Source organism: Onthophagus taurus, chromosome 2 (genome assembly GCF_036711975.1).
Source record: "Onthophagus taurus isolate NC chromosome 2, IU_Otau_3.0, whole genome shotgun sequence".
NCBI classification, from domain to species: Eukaryota; Metazoa; Arthropoda; class Insecta; order Coleoptera; family Scarabaeidae; genus Onthophagus; species Onthophagus taurus.
In genome coordinates, this window is record NC_091967.1 from 3318726 (window position 1) to 3337832 (window position 19107).

Below are 19107 nucleotides of genomic sequence, written 5' to 3' on the forward strand. Positions count from 1 at the left end.
GTGAGATTAACAATGAGTTCCATTACTGAAATCTGTTCTTTTTTTTTATTGTGGTTTTAATTAGAAGAATGATGTTTCACTTTCACCACTTCAAAGAGTAACGTAACGACATTTTTTTCATTAGACCTCATACGATAAGAGAGAGACTCGAGACCAGTTTTAGCGGAAAAAAGCAAATTTCCGCACAAGAAAGACAGGACGGGTTGAGTTTCCAAGCACACTAATTAAGCGTCCGAGATTAGCTCACCAAGATAAAAGTGATCGATGCCCATATTAGCGATGACACGTCGAGTCTCGCGTGTGGTAAATCCTTGCAAAAGGAGTCGCACTTTCTTTGAAATTTGCAAGATCGTCGCGAGAATCCCCTTTGGGACCGCGACGCTGATTTCTATCTCTCCAAGTAACCTGTACGCATCATTAGCTTTTTCTCTTTTCATCAAGGTCTAGAACAGGTGCCTTTGTAAGGTGGGCGATTACGATTTATTTCCATCATAATCCGTTCAACCAATTAATATATAGTCAACAGTTCCATAAGCTGTTGACAACGTCTGGTATTCAATTTAAAACAAGAAGGTCGTTGAACTAAAGATTCGAAATTAGGTTTGATGTATAATGTAATTTAATATCAGATGAAAAACGCCTTTCGTTACATCTCCAGTTGTGGTTAAATTTCTACACTTAATTATTTAAAATCCACTGTATACTTCCTTAATACTTCATTAACATTATTAATTTTGTCATTTAAAAGAAGTGACATAAAGCATAAAAAATTCGACCAAAAACCAGTTATTATTTAAAACACCTGATACAGTTATTTTTTTTTGTTTTGGTTGTGAATCTAGATTTGCTAAAGAGATATGCCAACTGAACGTCTTCAGTTTTTGTATCCCACGTTGACATCGGAATCTGTCCTTTGATCGGCGCTACTACAATCGGCCGGTTATTTTACAAAAAAAAGTCGAACAGACAACGGCTTTAAGAAGTAACACGATCTGCGGACTGAAACTGAAACGAAAAAAGCGACAAAATGGGAGCGGATGGCTTTGTAGGTTTTTGCGATCCAGTAATGTGTCACAGTTACCTTAATAAACTTTAATGTTCGTAATAACTTTAATGTTATTTTACTTAAATGAATTTATAATACACTAAAAGTAGGCTTATATAAAATCTAAATCAAGAACAACCACAGTTTTCTTATAATGTAGTTATGTAAATTCCAACGTAATACTAAAAACTCTCAATCCAATTGTTGAGAGATGTGGGAGCGATAATATCAAGGACAACTTCACCCAACCTATACAAAACCCTCAATAGTAAAAGTAGCAGCAATATCTTATTATAATCATTCACTTAGAAACGAAATCACATAAACCATCTCTTTCTTAGTCTCCTAATAAATCAAGCAAAATAGAATTAATGTTATTGCTGGAAGAACCGCGAAGATGGTAACGACAGCTTTTCAATGTCGGCGATTGAAGCTGATCCATCTCGTTAATTTATTCGTAGCTAATGAGGGTCTTATTAAAACGGCTTCTACTTCTGCAGGCCGATTCGACGCGGTGGTAAAGCGTAATTTATGCGTGCGTTAGTGCAATGGTTAATTGCCGCAATGGCGATTATGGCCACAAGCTCGGTTGTGCGCGACCTCAACCTTATCGTTTCGCTTACCTTCGCAGTCCCCGTTGGTCGTCGTCGTTAGAGTATTTTCAGCAAAGTACACTCGGATTAACGGTATGTCATAAACATTCTTCAATTTACTAGTTGGCAACCTAGTCGTTCCATCTACGCATTAAATATCTGTTAAGTGGTTAATGACAAAAAACTAAATAATACTAAAACGGTGTATACACGATAAAGAAACCGGTGATGACCGAAAACCGATGCCCAAAAAGAGATTTAGGATATGTATCTCAACATAGAAGAAGGAGAGGTAGTCCAAATACATTCTAGATTCAAGGGATTAGACAAATTATGACTGATCGAGCTTTGTATGTTCTTAAATTTTTTATAAAGATACGGGTATGGACATGTGATGACCGAAAACTGATGTCCAAAAAGAGTTTTAGAATATGTATCTCAACGTAGAAGAAGGAGAGGTAGTTCAAATTCATTACGTTGGTTTATCTTTGGACTCAATTCATTTTATACAAAGTTATTTGTCTAATCGAAAGCAGATTGTAGCGTTTAATAGTGGGAAATCCAACCCCGCGGAAATTTTATCCGGTGTCCCTCAGGGCTCTATTTTGGGGCCTCTGCTGTATCTGATTTCCACTATTGGCTTTACTAATGTTTTAAATCATTGTACGCCACACATATATGCGGATGATACTCGGCTTCTTTATTCTTTTAACATGTGCTATTTTGAGACTGCTGAAGCCAATATAAACAATGATTTAAAAAATTATTAAGGAAAAATGTGATTCAATTAAATTGAAGTTTGAATTGTGCTATAGAACAGTGATTTTTGGTTTTTAATATGTTTATTGTTGGTAAATACGTTGATTTTTGTTTCTTTTATTTCGATTCAAATGATTTTAAGGTTAATTTTAGAATATTTTTTTGAAACACTGGTAAGAAGAAATAAATATAGTTTTGTTAAAATTTATTTAAAATTTTTTAATGTTTAATTCAATAAAAAATGTGTCTTTTACATAAAAATACATTCCTTAATGCTTCAGTTACGTTTTCAGGGGAACTTAAAAGCATCTGACATTCAAAGTATGAAATTGTCCCTAAAACGAAGTTTTGTGTCCAAGAAGCTCCAACATATATTATTATACAGGGTGATTCACATAAGAACCGACACAGAGCAGGACATGTCCCTGCATAAACAACAAGAAATATACAGGGTGATTCACATAAATTAAGGTAGAGGACAATAAATTAAGATGATTTAACACAATTTATCTTTATACTAAATTGTACCCCTGAGGAGTTATAGGCCTCCAAAGTTGGGTCTTAAATTTTTAAATCATTGAATATCTTCGTAATACATTAAGCTAGAAAAACCAAATTTGGTATACGTTCTGAGTGTACTGAAGGTATTAATTGGTAGCAAATTGAGACCAATTATGGCATTTCAAAGGATTGATTAAGGGTGATGGTCTCCTAAATTTTGACAGATTTTTTTAACCTTTTGGTGGATTTAACACATTATTGCCTCATTTCATGTGGAATTTAATTCTAAAACTTTTTTTACTCTTATTATTTTTTAAAAAACATTGTCGTTTTCATAAAAAACTCAAATAACTAAAGACACGTATTTCGTTAATGCTACTTAAAATCATCGAAAATTCAGTAGTCGGCTGTGAAATTGTACGTCAAACTTGACAAATAGGTTATAAAACCTTGTTGTCAAATAATTTTATAACCTATTTGTCAAGTTTGACGTACAATTTCATAGCCGACTACTGAATTTTCGCTTATTTTAAGTAACATTACGAAATAAGTGTCTTTAGTTATTTAAGTTTTTTATGAAAACGACAAAGTTTTTTAAAAAATATTAAGAGTAAAAAAAGTTTTAGAATTAAATTCCACATGAAATGAAGTAGTAATGTATAAAATCCGCCAACAGGTTAAAAAGATCTGTCAAAATTTAAGATACCATCACCCTTAATCAACACTTTGAAATGCCTCAATTGAGTTCAATTTGCTACACAAAGTTGGTACACTCATAACGTATACCAACTTTGGTTTTTCTAGCTTAATTTATTACGAAGATATTGAACTTTTTAAAATGAAATTTGCTCCAAAGGCGACAACGACACTACCATACACCGCAATAGAAATCCAGGCAGCAGTGATAGGACACAAAGAAGGTAATAAAATAAAGAAAGACATTCAACATATACTTATAAAAGAAGAAAGAAATAGAAGACATAGCGGTAAGAACGAAGAAAGAGAGGAGAAGAGGACAATGAAGATAATCAAGGACATAAGACAGAAGATAAAAACCAATAATCTGATTGTGACCCCGGGTGATAAAAATGCCGGGATGATAATGATGCGAAAAGAAGAATATATAGATAAAACAGAAAAATTTCTTCAGGACAATAAATTTAAAGAACTTAAGAAAGATCCTACAAAGGCATTCCACAAAGAAACTAAACGACTAGTAAAAACATGTGAAAACACAATTAAAAAAATCATAGGTAATTATAAATATAACCTTCCAATGAACCCTCAAACCCCTAAACTATACAGTTTATTGAAATTGCATAAAGAAGGCCAACCGATTCGACCTATAATCAGCAGCGTTAATTCCAGCACTTACAATTTGTCTAAAAGGTTGGTTAATTTCCTTAAAAATGACATTAAATTCAAACCAGAATATACAATAAATAATAGAAACCAACTAATTTCGCTACTTAAGGACATAAAAATGGAAGACAACTACAAAATAATTTCATTTGACATCTCTAACCTGTATACAAATGTACCTGTTTTGGAGACCACTGAAATAATTAAAGAAATCATTCAAGACTCATTAAATGATGATGAAGACATTAAAAATATACAATTATTGTTTAAACAATGTGTTAAACAGAATTTCTGTCAATTCAATAATACCATTTATGGTTTTGAAGATGGATTACCAATGGGTTCTCCTTTGAGTGGAATTCTGAGTGACATCTTTCTAAATAAGATCGAAACTGAAAAAATAATGAGCGACCGCAATCCTCTCCGAAAATACATAAAACTATGGCGAAGATATGTTGATGACATTTTGGTAATAATAGAAGACGAAAAACATATAAATGACCTACATAATTACATCAACAAATTACATAAAAATCTTAACTTCACCATAGAAATAGAAGAAAATAGCTCTATAAATTTCCTTGATCTCACCATACATAAAAACAATAAAAATTTGGAATTTTCAATATATCGCAAACCAACTCAGACTGATTGCATTATACCTTATAACTCATACCACGATGAATCGCAGAAATATGCTGCCTTTAGAGCGTACATTTGGAGAGCATTAAACTCAAGCCTAAAAGCAACAGAAACAGAAAAAGAACTTCTAATCATACAGCAGATCGCAATGAAAAATGATTTTCCGCAACATAGAATACATAAACTGATAAACAAAATACAACACAAAACCAATTTATATAATATCACTACTCTAACCAATGACACAAAAGTGAACGATACAACATATAGATCAATATCATTTCCTGGAAAAATTTCCCACAAAATTAAAAACGTATTTAAACAATACGATATATGTTTATCTTTTAAAACAAAAAATACTCTAAGAAATATTCTAATAAATAACAAAGACCAAACAAATCATTTGCAGAAAAGCGGTATATATCAATTAGATTGTAACACTTGCGGAGCAATCTATATAGGAGAGACAGGAAGAGATCTTAGTCAACGGATTCGAGAACACAAAACAAAAGAGAACTCAAATTTTGGAAGACACCTAATGTTCCAAAACCATGATTTCGACGAAGACAAAAATAGTAAAATTTTACACCGACTAGATAAGGGAAATTTTATGGAGATTATGGAATTATATGAAATAAATAAGTTCATACATAAACACCCAAACAAAACGATCTTAAACGACCAAATAACACCTCAATATACACCCCTATATCTATGTTTAAAGGACCCTTATCTTACAAACGAGAAATTCAAAAACCAAAATTGATGATAGTTGAATTCGTTTGTTTGAAATGTGATTTTTTACATTAAATTAATACTGTATTATTATCAAGGTCAACCTCTCAAAGTTCTGTTTATCAATTTTAACATAACCTCGCTATAACTCCAACCCTCCAACCGCACTGTATTATAACACGTGAAAATACAGATAATACCTAAAAAATATTCATGTTGGAGAATTTTTTAATTTATGTGTACCGTTTCTGACGTAAGTTTATTTATATTATTATATTCTATTTAATTTTAATTTAATTGTACGTTATGTAGACGTCTTCTGAGGACGACCAAGTGGTCGAAATCGATTAGGACAATTAAAATAAAACAACATCAAAAAGTATATTAAGAGAAATTTTAATTCAATTAACTATTTTGATGAATATGGATAACTTTCGTGATATATTAATAAATTCGCTGCAGAAAACTTTATATTTCGTAAATAATTGAAATGACATATTATGTTCATTAACATTTTTTTTTTGGTGATTGGATTAGCCAAGCTATCATATGTCAAAGTTTGATGATGAGCTCATAAATCATCCTGTATAGATACGGGTATGGACATGTGATGACCAAAAACCGATGGCCAAAAAGAGCTTTAGAATATGTAACTCAACATAGAAGAAGGAGAGGTAGTCCAAATACATTCTGGATTCAAGAGATTAGACAGATTATGACTGAACGAGCTTTACATGTTCTTATAGTATATTAAAAAACAAGTTTCGTAAGACACGTTTGAAGTGCACGAATTCAAATTGAATTCTTTCAAATTTAATGAATGAGTGCTTTAAGTCTTATGAAACGTGTTTTTTATGCTTTTTTTTGTAATTCGCGTTTTTATCCTTTTTTTTTAACAAAAATAAAATAAATTTTGACAATGTAGGGAAATAGGTATGCAGCAGTTGGTAACACCGTAACACTTGAAAATAGAAATTTGCGTTGACAATTAGAAACTGTCAAAACACAAAATGTATTCACCTGAAAAAAATGTTTTATGTACAGGGTGGTTCAAATTCGATGTCCGAATAGGCTCACTCGGAAACTATAAGAGTTAGAAAAAAAGTAGCTTACATGTCATGATTTCGTTTTTCGAGAAACTCCTAATGCCGAAAACCTCATAGCGCTATCGTCTTTTGTTTTTCCCCTAGAGGCCAAAATTGAAAATATCGTAAAACCAATAAGTGCAATTATCTTGGTTATTATTATAGGTGGAGTATTATAACTACGACATTATATGGACACTTTTTTACAGAGAATTTCATGACGTAGTCAAAAAAAATTTTTCGGTTTTAGATTTTGAGATATCATGAGAATTTTCGTTTTTATAAATGGAAACAACCACTGATTATTCTCTTTTTAAATTCGTTATTTTTTTCTGATTACAAAAATATAGGGTTCGACAGGTCTATTTCTTATTGTTTTAGAATAAAGCTAAAAATAAACTTTTTTTATAAAATTTCCATCTAGTGTCGTCGAGGAAATTAAATTTACAGTTTCCTGTAAGTTACGGGGCGGTAGGTAAAATCTAAAAAGTTAACAATTAAATACGAAGATAACTTCTGGTATTTAAAAACAAATAATTTTTTAATATGTAACGTTCTCACATGTCAAACTTTTCAAAATTTTCGTAATTGACCTTAAAAACAGGATTTTTAAAGTGACATTTCAGAAAATTTTTGAATACAAACATATGTTGCTATGTTTATTTGAATTAAAAAAAAACATATGAGCGCCATCTATCGATTATTTATTAAGTCATTTAAAAATAATATTAAATCGTAATAAAAAATGTGAAATAATGCAATCTATTCCAACTTTTGTGTAAAACATATATAAATTAAACAGTTTAACAAATATATTTGTTTCAAATATCAGAAATATGTTTTTTTAATTTTTAGTTATAGAACCGTAATTTACAGGAAACTGTAAATTTAATTTCTTCCACGACACTAAAAGAAAAGTTTATTTTTAGTTTTATTCTAAAACAATAAGAAATAGACCTGTCAAACCCTATATTTTTGTAATCAGAAAAAAATAACGAATTTATTAAGCGAATAATCAGTGGTTGTACCATTTAAAAAAACGAAAATTGTAATAATATCTCAAAATCTAAAACCGACAAAATTTTTTTGACTACGTCATCAAATTCTCTGTAAAAAAGTGTCCATATAATGTCTCAGTTATAATACTCCACCTATAATAATAACCAAGATAATTACATTTGCGGGTTTTACGATATTTTCAATTTTGGCCTCTAGCGGAAAAACAAAAGACGATAGCGCTATGAGGTTTTCAGCATTAGCAATTTCTCGAAAAACGAGATCATGACATGTCAGCTACTTTTCTTCTAACTCTTATAGTTTTCGAGTTACCTTATTCGGACATTGAATTTGAACCACCCTGTACACCTCCCAAAATAAGAGAAATTGCTCAGTGTTCAATGTCCTCATCATTGTGGACCTTGTATTCGATGCTAAGAACGTGTTTAAACATCCATAGACAAAAATTGTCACATTGACAACTAGAAAAATTAATGACCCAATGTCACCAACTTGAACTGGTTCCATAAAATGTTACTAAAACCTCATTACAGCATCGGATGCTGTAAACAGTGTCATTACAGCACCCGTTTGAGTACTGTAATAGCTTTCATTACCGTCGCGAATTACAAAAAATTCTTTATAGCATTATTTACCAACTTTTAGCAAAAGAGTAAACTGTAAATATTTTATAACATATTTTAAATACCTAAATAAAAATAACTTTACTAAAGACGATAAAAGGAAAAAGATTTCGATGGATATCCGTATGCAAATCCAACCTAATTGGCTCTTTTAGCCGCCGCAGCCGAGGGTTAAACCCATGAAAATGTCAATGGTTAAAAGCCGATCGGTTTCGAATCGGGCGCGTTTCCTTGAGAACAGCGACAACGGCGATCGCCCGCGGAGCGTGACCGACCACTCCGTGGTCGGAGGAGCGTCGCGCCAGACGGCGTCCAAAGAGGCAGGAGAGACAGGACGACGACGACGACGGGGTCCCGGCTCTCGAACGCGAGACAGCCTGGCGGCATTGTACACATGTTCACGCCGTTCGCCTTTGCAACACGGGCCGCGCCTCAAAAGGTCACCGAAGCGGCGGCCACCCGTCCATTACCTATATTATATTATCGATGCATTCAAATTCGGACTCGCCTCGATACATCATAATCGAACTGGACGATCGCGCCTCACACGAAGAGTTATATGTACTCGAACCGAAAGAAAAAAAAAAATACATGTGTAAAATGCGACCGTCACCGTCGTTTAATTGCCGGGTATCGCTGGCATGGCGAAAGAAAAAAGAGATATATACGTTATATCTGTGCGCGTCCTAAAAACGACGCTTCGTAGGTAGACCAAGGACAACGTTCAATGCAGATCTGACTTCGATCGGATTTAACTTTGGTTCGGAATCAATTCATGATTTCGAAATGCATAAATAGTCTGGTCACTCTTCGTTCTGTAATGAGATGGTTTTATGAGTACAAAATTATTTTCATACATTACTTTATAAATCATCAATTTGAATGTTCTCTTTCTTGAATCGAATATGTAGGTGTAAATACCGTTAGAAGAAATCGTTAATCCGTACATAACTTACGGTTAACGACAGTTATAGATAAAAATACGAATATACAGACATCATTTATTCGAAGCGATCACACGCTCTTAAGATACAAAAACCCGGACGCCTCCGACTCGCCGTATATCTATATACGATACGATTACGCAGTACGACATAATTTTCCTAAGCTGAAAGCTACGAAATAGGCAAAAGGCATCCCAGGTTGGAAATAAAAACAGCCACGAACGTATATTATACTTAGCATGGCAATATTCGCGCCGACTTTCTATGTCTAAATCAGCCGGAATGGACAATTCCAATTACGAATTTCACCTTATCCGATATAAATTGCGGTCTGCGTGTCCAAGAAATATCAATAAGCCAGGCGTCGGCGTATAGATTCCGGGCGAATCTCTTATGCTCGGCGCCCAAACCGCTATAAATACAAATGAGCCGTCCATTTTCACCGGTAATGGCACATTAGCAACTACCCACACGAACGATTCTAACGTACTGAGCAAATAGAATTTCTTTACATTCCGAGTCTTTAATGACAAATGGATTTTCATATGTTGAAAAATTTAAAAGAAAAAATAGGTGCGTTGTCATTGCGTACACGTTATACTTAACGGTAACGACTAATGGACCGGTATTGTATACGTGAAGAAGGATCACCACAAAGGAAGAACAAACAGTGATTAGCATACAAAAGCCGACATACTCGAACGTAATAGAAACGGCCGTCGGATCGATGCCAGACAACAGACGGTAACGTATAGTTTGTAACCTAATACCCTATTTTTCTAATCTCATTGTTGTCCCTTGAGCTGTCCCGACTATGAATGGATCGTGAAGTCGCGCGTAAATACGTACACGTAACATTTTGAAAGGTAATCGTCCGAAAGAGAGCTTATAAAGAATTGGATGACGTGACACTTTTGACATCACGCGTGGGTGTGAAACGTGAACCTCGTTTAAACACGCACATCAGTACTTGTGCATATCAAGTCATCTTTATGATTCTGTACATGAAACAGCATACTGAGAAAGCTTTAGATTCAATTGTGATTTTAGATTTTTTGGTTTACCACATCAAAATATCCACAAGTCAAAAAGTCAGCAACACCAATTTCTTGTTCAATAATTTTTTCTTGGAAATTTGGCGGTAACTCGAGCGCGATAAAACGATTGCGTGCAATGTTCGGCCACCCATCAATTTGGTCATCTTGCCAAGCGATTTCTACAAAAAAGAAAGGTAGAACAAACCAACAGCGGACATTTCGAGTGCTGTAGCACGATTCGTGATGCGTATGGAGGTTCGTCGATGACGAGATAACGAACTTCTCGAATCGAGAACGGCTTCTTTCGCCGTCGACGAGAACAGCTTTTTTGTCGGCCGGACCATTAATTTGGGGATTGCATAAGATAACCCCTTTCGCGGGCACGGTCCCAGTGTAAATATTTATGTTTCGATTGAAAGGGAAACTTGACCGACCGACCGCTGAGTTGTTTTTGCTTCATGTCACGACATCGCATGATCCATTCAGTTCATTTCGAAGACACTTGTATTATTGTAAGTTGAAGCATAACTTAACGATTCCCCATTTCCATCTATTTCCAACTGTACTTTATTCCATAATCATTATTATACTTACACTGTCACTGTGGAAGTACTTGCCATTTGTAATAATATTATTTAAGTGTTGAGCAATTCAAGATAATCGGTTTGTCGTTTGCAAAATTGATGTAATAAGAAAATCCAACTACCGCACTTTAAACGCTACCGGCACAATAGACTTCCGTGACTTAAACAATTATTGTGATAGAGAAAATCAACTTTGAAGAAATTATAGACTAGGACAAACCACACGCAATTACGTGTATTACAAAAATATTAAACGAAAAAAAAATCGATAATCATAAATTTAGTTATATTTCCAATATACACAACCTAAAAAAAATCTAATCAACCACAGCGTAAAAACACTATCCACTATGATGTGCACTCAACACTGTAATAAACTTCGCAATAAAACCTAACTGTTAGCCGTTATGATTTAATTGTGTTTATGTGCGAACAAATATAACCGTTTGAAGATTAAGTTATTACATTCACAAAATCTTGCCGAAATCGAGTTTAATAAAAATATACAAACCATCTTCAAAGTGTTTATTCATAAAAATCGCTAAAATTATACAACCAACCGTACACATCGTTGGGTTGCCTATATATCGGGGAATTAAAATTGTCTGATGACTCGCCGATCTATTCCGTAAATAAATATTTATCTACTGGTTAAATATTAATTTTACGAGTTGTTTTTCAATCATCTCTACCATTAATAACGTCTGGTACCATTCGGACGGCGCCTGAACGACAATTATACAACCACATTTTAAATCGTATATCGCTAAAATAATTACAATAATTTAGTTTAACGACCACGTTATGACGTGAATTTACTAATCCAAAAATATGACTTTTTAATTCTTAGCTATAATGATATCATCAAATATTTGAATTATTTTGTATATATTTCTTTCTAGTCTTTTTTATCGACAATATTTGCGTTAGAGTAAATATGAATGAATATGTATTTGTGGTATTTTCTTTAACATATTTTTTACTTTATTGTATTTCCTATTTTTTAGTAATTCTATTTCGTTCGATTTTAATTAGAAGCGTATGAGGCGCTGATTTTGATATTTCCACACATAATCGTCAACTTTGGAGGATTCTTCTTATAGGAGACTTAGACCTATGCTAATTTTTCTAGCCCCCAATTAGATAGGATTATACATGTATAGTATTTCGTCTCAAATCGCTGAGACGCTGGATTTGATATATCATTAAACTTTTTACAAGAAAAAATGTTATTTACTAGTTATAATTGGTAACTCTAGTAATAACTGGTGGTAATATCTAGTTATTTCAAAATGTATTATATGTAACTGTTTATTATTTATTTACCGGAGGATTACTGTAAATCAAACTCAAACAATTTACTCGTCATATAAATAAACAATCTACCGGATTTTAATATTCTCCAGGTTTGTGTCCGGAATATTTTTGAACCCATTTCTCGGAATACATTCATTCGTATTTACATTTTGAAACGGCAGGTACGGCCTGCGCGCAATTTAAATCCAATAAATTCAAAGTTTGAAACGTCATGTCGATGTTGAGCCGTATTTACTGCTATGTTGTACGGTATAAACAGCGCGCACCTACGTTAACCGACCACATTTGCAAAACTACCTCATTGAAACTTACAAACGTCCAATCAAACCAGCTGTGCGCACACGTATTCATAAAGTAGTTAGTTGCTATCGGTATTGTACAATGCCCGCCGCAAGTTTTCGATCGTGTTAGTTTTTTTAAGTAACCGATACTCGTTGAAAGCAACGTTTTAATTGAACCTGCTTTAATGTGATAACTGTAAACGGGAGCTCGTTAGAAACCAACTTCAGAGTTGATCTTGCTACAAGAGTTGCAAGTGTTTCTGGAAACATACCGTTGGTTGGTTTATTTTAATAAGAAGCGGCCAGGTGCAAAACCTGGAGCAGATTTATAGTTTAGTTAGAATCGCCGGGTTTAATGACGTGTAACGTTGTGCGACCAATAAAAAGCTTTTCGTTCATCGTCGGGGAATTTGCCACCGAGTTAAAAAAGTTGGTTAATTATAGTTTTGACTCGATGAGGAAGATGAGTTTCTTCGTTTCGGTGCACGGAGACGTTCTCGATTTGCACAGTGCGGTTTACATTCGTGGTTATTTTCAGTCCTAATATTTCTCGCTTTATGTAGCGTATTTAGAGGTTGGAATGCGGCTGTGTTAATTTAAGTCAGTCTACTGATGACTCAGTCCAATTATTACTTAGGAATTCTAAAGGAAAAAATTATAATTTTATTGCAAGATAAAATAATGTAGAAAAGGTTATGTAGCGAAATATATCCAGTTATATATTTGAGGCGCCTTTCATTCTGTTAAATATAAATATACACAAGTAAGATTCAGCAGTATTCAACTCCTATCAGTTGTTTGCCTTATCAGTATGTAGATAAAATTTCACCTATGCGTGCTCGACGAGACCTCTAATAACACTGATGCAGTCTCTGTGAGTCTGTGGTCCACGAACGGTCTCTGATTTTTCTAAAACAGGATGTAAATTATTTATTCAACATTCGCTATGCGACAGGTAAATTTAGTGCTTATATAAAATCCGTCCGGAGTAATAATATACTGTTGGACACTCGTCATAAATTATTTTTTGCATGACTTTCCTCCTCCCATGAGACCCATTGCGTTTCGCGTCAACTATAAAAAGAAATGTTTATTCGTTAAAGATTAGATTTTGTTTATGATTGAGCGCTGATGATGTCTTTTTCGTTCGCAGGCAAGACCCGGGATAGTCAGCATACCTCTTGGATGCAGAGGACCAAGAAGCCTTTATATTCAACGAAGGGATGACAGCTTTGGGTTCAAGCTGCGACACCTAATCGTTTATCCACCGTCTGTGAGTACAATACGTTTCCACAAGCTGATAAAACAATGTCTAACTCGAACCCGTTATCGCTATTACCAATAAAATCGATTAAAACATTCAAACAAATAAAACTAGGTTGACTTTACCTCACAGTCTTACGATAACGATACCAAAATAAATTATTATTTTAAAGAATATATTTAAGAAAAGAATAACTTAATCCGATATAAAACTGTTATCTTATTACAACACATCACGCCTATTTTTATAATTATTGAATGTAACTAAAATCCATTAAAAAACGCAGCCGTATCAACTCCAAAAAACTTTGTATAATCTCGCTACCGTTTAAGAAAATTGAACAATTCTTTTTTAAACACATCACTTTTCGTGTATTTGAATCAAATTTATCATTAAAGGAGAACGGAGATCGACATGCCCGAAAAGGAGAGCACCTTCAGCATATGGAGACCATCTTCGTAAGAAACATCGTCGAAGGTGGTCCCGCAGAACAAGCAGGGTTAAGAGTCGGCGATTGTCTAGTAGCAGTGAACGGGATTCCAGTATGCGACAAGTCTTACTCAGAAGTGGTCAATTACATTCAACACAGCCCAGATTTCCTACATCTCCTTGTCATATCTAGAGAAGAAGACGTCATACAAACGGTGCAATGTATTCAAAATTTGTTAAATCCCATCTAAACCAATTCTCTTTTTTAGTATTACAAAGAATTTGCGTACAATCCAGCTTCAAATCAGCAACAAGAACCCTACAGAAAGCAATCACTTCATCCACAACACCCAGGATTTTATCACCAACCGTCCACGTTTCCTCGGAAAGGTTCTGAATATCACGCGGATTCAATATCTTGGAGATCGCTCCAAAATTCTAATTTAAACTCATTGGAGCAATCGAGATTAAATCCCCGGCAACAGCATCAACAAAGAAGTGCCGATAATATTTTAAATCCTTCCCCGAAACATTTCGTTCCAAGTAAGAGATCTTTGGAGGGTCATAAACAACACTCAACTCATGAAGTCCAACAAAGACCAAGGGCGCAACCCCAAGTGCCGCAAAGAAAGATGGGGCGAAGAGCTAGCGAAGGGAGTTCGTTTGCAGAGCGAGATATCTATCATCAAGTCGTGAACAATTCCGAAATGGTTGTCGGTGATAACGGTGCCAAAATGAAAACCGCCACGAAAGGCGGTTGTTATCCGGATCCATCTCATCATCCCTCGTTGGAAATGGCCGGATGTAGGCTCAGCCTAGATGCTGGCCGAAGAGATTCTTCCTCATCATTAACGTCTTCATTAGCTGACGGAAGCAAAGACAGTTTAAGTTCCTACGATTCATCATCGACCATAACCGGAGGATATGACCTGGATGAAACCATGATGACCAGGATACTCAAAAGTTTGAAGCAAAAAGAGAAGTTTCTTCAACCGAATCCACCAGGTCCTAAAGAGTTTTATGGAAGACCCCAAAAGTTGGACAAACCGGTTTGGCCACCTGAGGGACCAAGAAACGATTCGCCAAGCAGAACTGTAAAGCCTACTCATCAAAACTTCCAGAGAGTGAAAAACGACATTGATAGTGAAAGAGATTATGTGCAGTGTAAAGAAAATTATAAAATGCCTGAAGCTTCCATAGCACCATCAATGCCTATTGAAAATCATCAGCAAGTTAATGGTACTAGTATGGATAATGTAGAAGCTGATGATAAGAGGTGAACATATTAAAATTATTAAAAATACTTATAAATCATTTTTTTTTATTTTTCAGAAATTGTTCATCTAATTTACAAATTGTTCAAACAAGAGCAAAACAGTTTGAATCCGGTAGATCTTTACCAGAAGATGATCCTTTAAATGATCGTACTAGTTTTTATAAAAGTGAATTGGCAAGAGTTAGTGAAAAACGTGTGGTGCCGAGTGTTACGGTTAGAGCTAGAGAATACGAGACGAAGAGCGGTATTGAGCAAAGAAATAATAAGGAAAATTCAACGGCTATTTTAAGGAAAAGTCATCGCGATAGCAGATCTTTGGATAGTTCAGGTAATTACTATATAATCAAATTTTTCATATTGAAATGTTAATATAAATGTGATTTAAAGCAAATTTGATAGACTTTTAGAGATTATTTTTTACAAATGAGTTTTGGAGATTTCCTATATGTTTTTTAACCATATCACTACTGAAAAAAAAATCAATTTGAGTACTTACAAGGCTAGTACTTTTATCTGTGAGGGCATGACTGGCAAGTGACTGGTAAGTGATATTAGCAACTCTTGGTATACATTGCGGAAGCATGTTTTGTCAATATACAGGGTGATTCATAAGTAATGGGCCAAATTGTAAATGTACGTTCAGGAGGCCAAAATAATAATATTTTCATTAACGATAATGGGTCTTAGTCTGCTCCTTACTGAGATACAGGATGTTAAAGCGAAAAAAATAAAATAGATTTTTGTTAATAGATCAGCTACTTTTCTACATAATGACTCATAGTTGACTTATAGTTTTTGTAAGGGTAAACAATAATGTGTGAGAGGATTTGAGTTAACTCGTAGATGTCGCCACATGCGCCATATGAATTATGAAACGTCAATGAGCTTTTACGTTTAATGAATAGTTTAAAACATTTTATTGTTAAGTAAACTGATTCATTCTTGTCCTAACATAAATCAAAATGCCGAGACATAATCACTTTTCAAACGAAGAAATGAGAGACATGTTATGCGTTTACGCACAAGAACGTTTTTCTGGGCAAGCAGCATCCAGAAAATATCGTGAAATGTACCCTTACAGAAGGCAGCCAAACCGGAAGATATTTCAAAATATTTATAATCGATTGGGTGAAACAGGTTCATTTCGTCCAAAATATCATACAGGACGTCCTAAGATTATCACTCCGCAGCAAGAAGATGAAATTTTGGTAAGAATTGCGCAAAATTCTGAAATAAGCACTCGTCGATTGTCTGCAGCAACTGGAATAAGCCAACCATCCGTGACTAGAATTTTACACAAGGAAAATTTATATCCCTATCATTTTATACCTGTGCAAAATTTACTTCCAACAGATTATCGAATCAGAGTTCAATTTTGTCAGTGGCTAAAAGGAAAATTGAATAATAATCCAACATTCCTAAATAACATTCTTTTCACGGATGAAGCAACCTTTACCAGACGCGGAGTTTTGAATTGGCGAAATAGTCATGCCTGGGAAACCGAAAACCCTCGTTTAAAAAAAGATAGACATTTCCAGCACGAGTTTAAAATAAATGTGTGGTGCGGTGTAATAGGCAATACATTACTGGGCCCAGTTGAATTACCTCCTAATTTAAATGGAGAGTCATATTTAATTTTTTTAAATAATGACTTAGTCGACCTCTTGGGAGATCTTCCATTACAACTAAGAAGAAATATGTGGTTCATGCAAGACGGTGCTCCTCCACATTTTTCACGTGCTGTGCGCGAACATCTGAATGAAACATTCCCTCACCGTAGGATTGGACGTGGTAGTGAATTTCAGTGGCCACCTCGCAGTCCCGATTTTAATCCACTTGATTTTTATGTGTGGGGTTACATGAAATCAATGGTCTATGCTGAACCTACTATAAATACACGAGATGAGTTATGGAATAGAATTCAAGATGCAGCCAATTCAATACGAAATAATCCTGCTACATTTTTTAAAGTCAGACAATCCTTAACCAAACGGTTAAATGCGTGTTGTATAAATGCTGGTGGTGGTCATGTTGAAAACCTTTTGCAGTAGCTCATAATTAAGCTTAAATTTAATTTAACTTCGCACAACATTAACATGTAGGTTTTGATAACAGTTGTCGTAAGTGGTCTTACTTCAAGTCTGTTCTAATGTTGTATTTCGTTTTATTAACTGGCGTACAATAAATTGTTTTATTACGTAATTTTTTTATGGTTTCAGTTTAATATTGTTATCAATTATCAATTACGGTTAGGTAAATGTCAACATTCCATGCCATGCTTGTGTCTTAACAGATTAATGCTACGTCGACCACCGTGAAATGTAGTGTAGTGAATTAGTAAAATTCAAATATCTCGAAAATCGTTAATATTTTCAAGATCAAAGAAGTATAGCTTTTTTCTACAGAAATGATGGGGCTATCCAAATTAAACAAGTATGTTGTAAAATAATGAGCGATAAAAAATTTGTAGCTGATTTCATCTAATTCATATGGCGCATGTGGCGACATCTACGATATAACTCAAATCCTCTCACACATTATTGTTTACCCTTACAAAAACTATAAGTCAACTATGAGTCATTATGTAGAAAAGTAGCTGATCTATTAACAAAAATCTATTTTATTTTTTTCGCTTTAACATCCTGTATCTCAGTAAGGAGCAGACTAAGACCCATTATTGTTAATGAAAATATTATTATTTTGGCCTCCTGAACGTACATTTACAATTTGGCCCATTACTTATGAATCACCCTGTATAGGTTGTTCAAAAAATGCTTCCAAATTTGGAAGCTTAGTGTCATGACGTTCTGAAACTTTTTCTCAGAGATCTAACTTAAAATTCGGTTCTCAAAAAAGATTAAAAGGGATTGTGAATTTTTCGAAAATTCTCTTTAAAATTGTTATCTAAATGTAATTAATTGAATCACTTTAGAGAGTGAAACAGATGCATATAGGAAAACCTCAATTGTTTGCCATAAAGTGAGTAATCTCTAAAAATCTAATATACTTGTTCTGAACCACTTTATATAATATTTCCTAATTATTGTGTTAGGAAGCAACAGTAGTATCAACAGTATAACTGAAAATATATTCGGTAAATACTGCGGAAATATGACCGTTCCGATAGGAAGCAAATATATACACGTTCCTCCTCCGAAGGATTATCAAGAATCCGAAGGTTTGACTAAATTGGGTGTGAAATACGTAACTAACAATAAATTAAAAAATTCTTTTATTAAACATGAAATTTATTGCAACATTAACACATTTCCAATTTGAGCAAGAACTTACATGCTCTGATAAATCAGTGGGATTATTAATTTTGGAACACCTGCTTAATATGAAAACTGGTGCAATCGAATGTTATTAATTGTGCCTATATTTATTTATTTGAAATCGTACTTGATAACGAATCACGCCGATAACCCAAATTACACTTTCATGTTTTAACGTGAATTCATGTTCATTAGAGCAGATTTTGTTGCATAATATCTAACCAATCTCAATTTGTTACTCGTTCATCCGGAACCGCGGATAAATTGTTTCTCTAAATTGGGTGTTTTAAAACACCGATGACAAATTCCATTCGAATTGGTTTTGTTGTAATTATCTA

General features: G+C 34.1%; 1 protein-coding gene and 1 long non-coding RNA gene across 16 annotated transcripts in view; both read left to right on the forward strand.

Annotated features, from left to right (window-relative positions):
* The window catches only part of LOC111415120 (Rho GTPase activating protein at 19D), a 177934-nt gene that overhangs the window by 113358 nt on the left and 45469 nt on the right, over nt 1–19107 (forward strand). For 13 of the 15 annotated variants that reach the window (XM_023046639.2, XM_023046629.2, XM_071193893.1 and 10 more), the window contains 5 exons: nt 13679–13798; nt 14188–14433; nt 14488–15494; nt 15551–15822; nt 18547–18672. In XM_023046639.2, coding sequence (XP_022902407.1) covers nt 13679–13798; nt 14188–14433; nt 14488–15494; nt 15551–15822; nt 18547–18672 — 1771 coding nt within the window. Of the gene's footprint in view, nt 1–13386; nt 13481–13678; nt 13799–14187; nt 14434–14487; nt 15495–15550; nt 15823–18546; nt 18673–19107 lie in introns of those variants that run through there. The other 2 variants (XM_023046634.2, XM_023046635.2) reach the window with 2 other exon arrangements.
* On the forward strand, nt 3771–6019 carry LOC139429153 (uncharacterized). The gene is made up of 2 exons (XR_011639843.1): nt 3771–5890; nt 5950–6019. It is a non-coding gene; the product is annotated as an uncharacterized lncRNA (long non-coding RNA).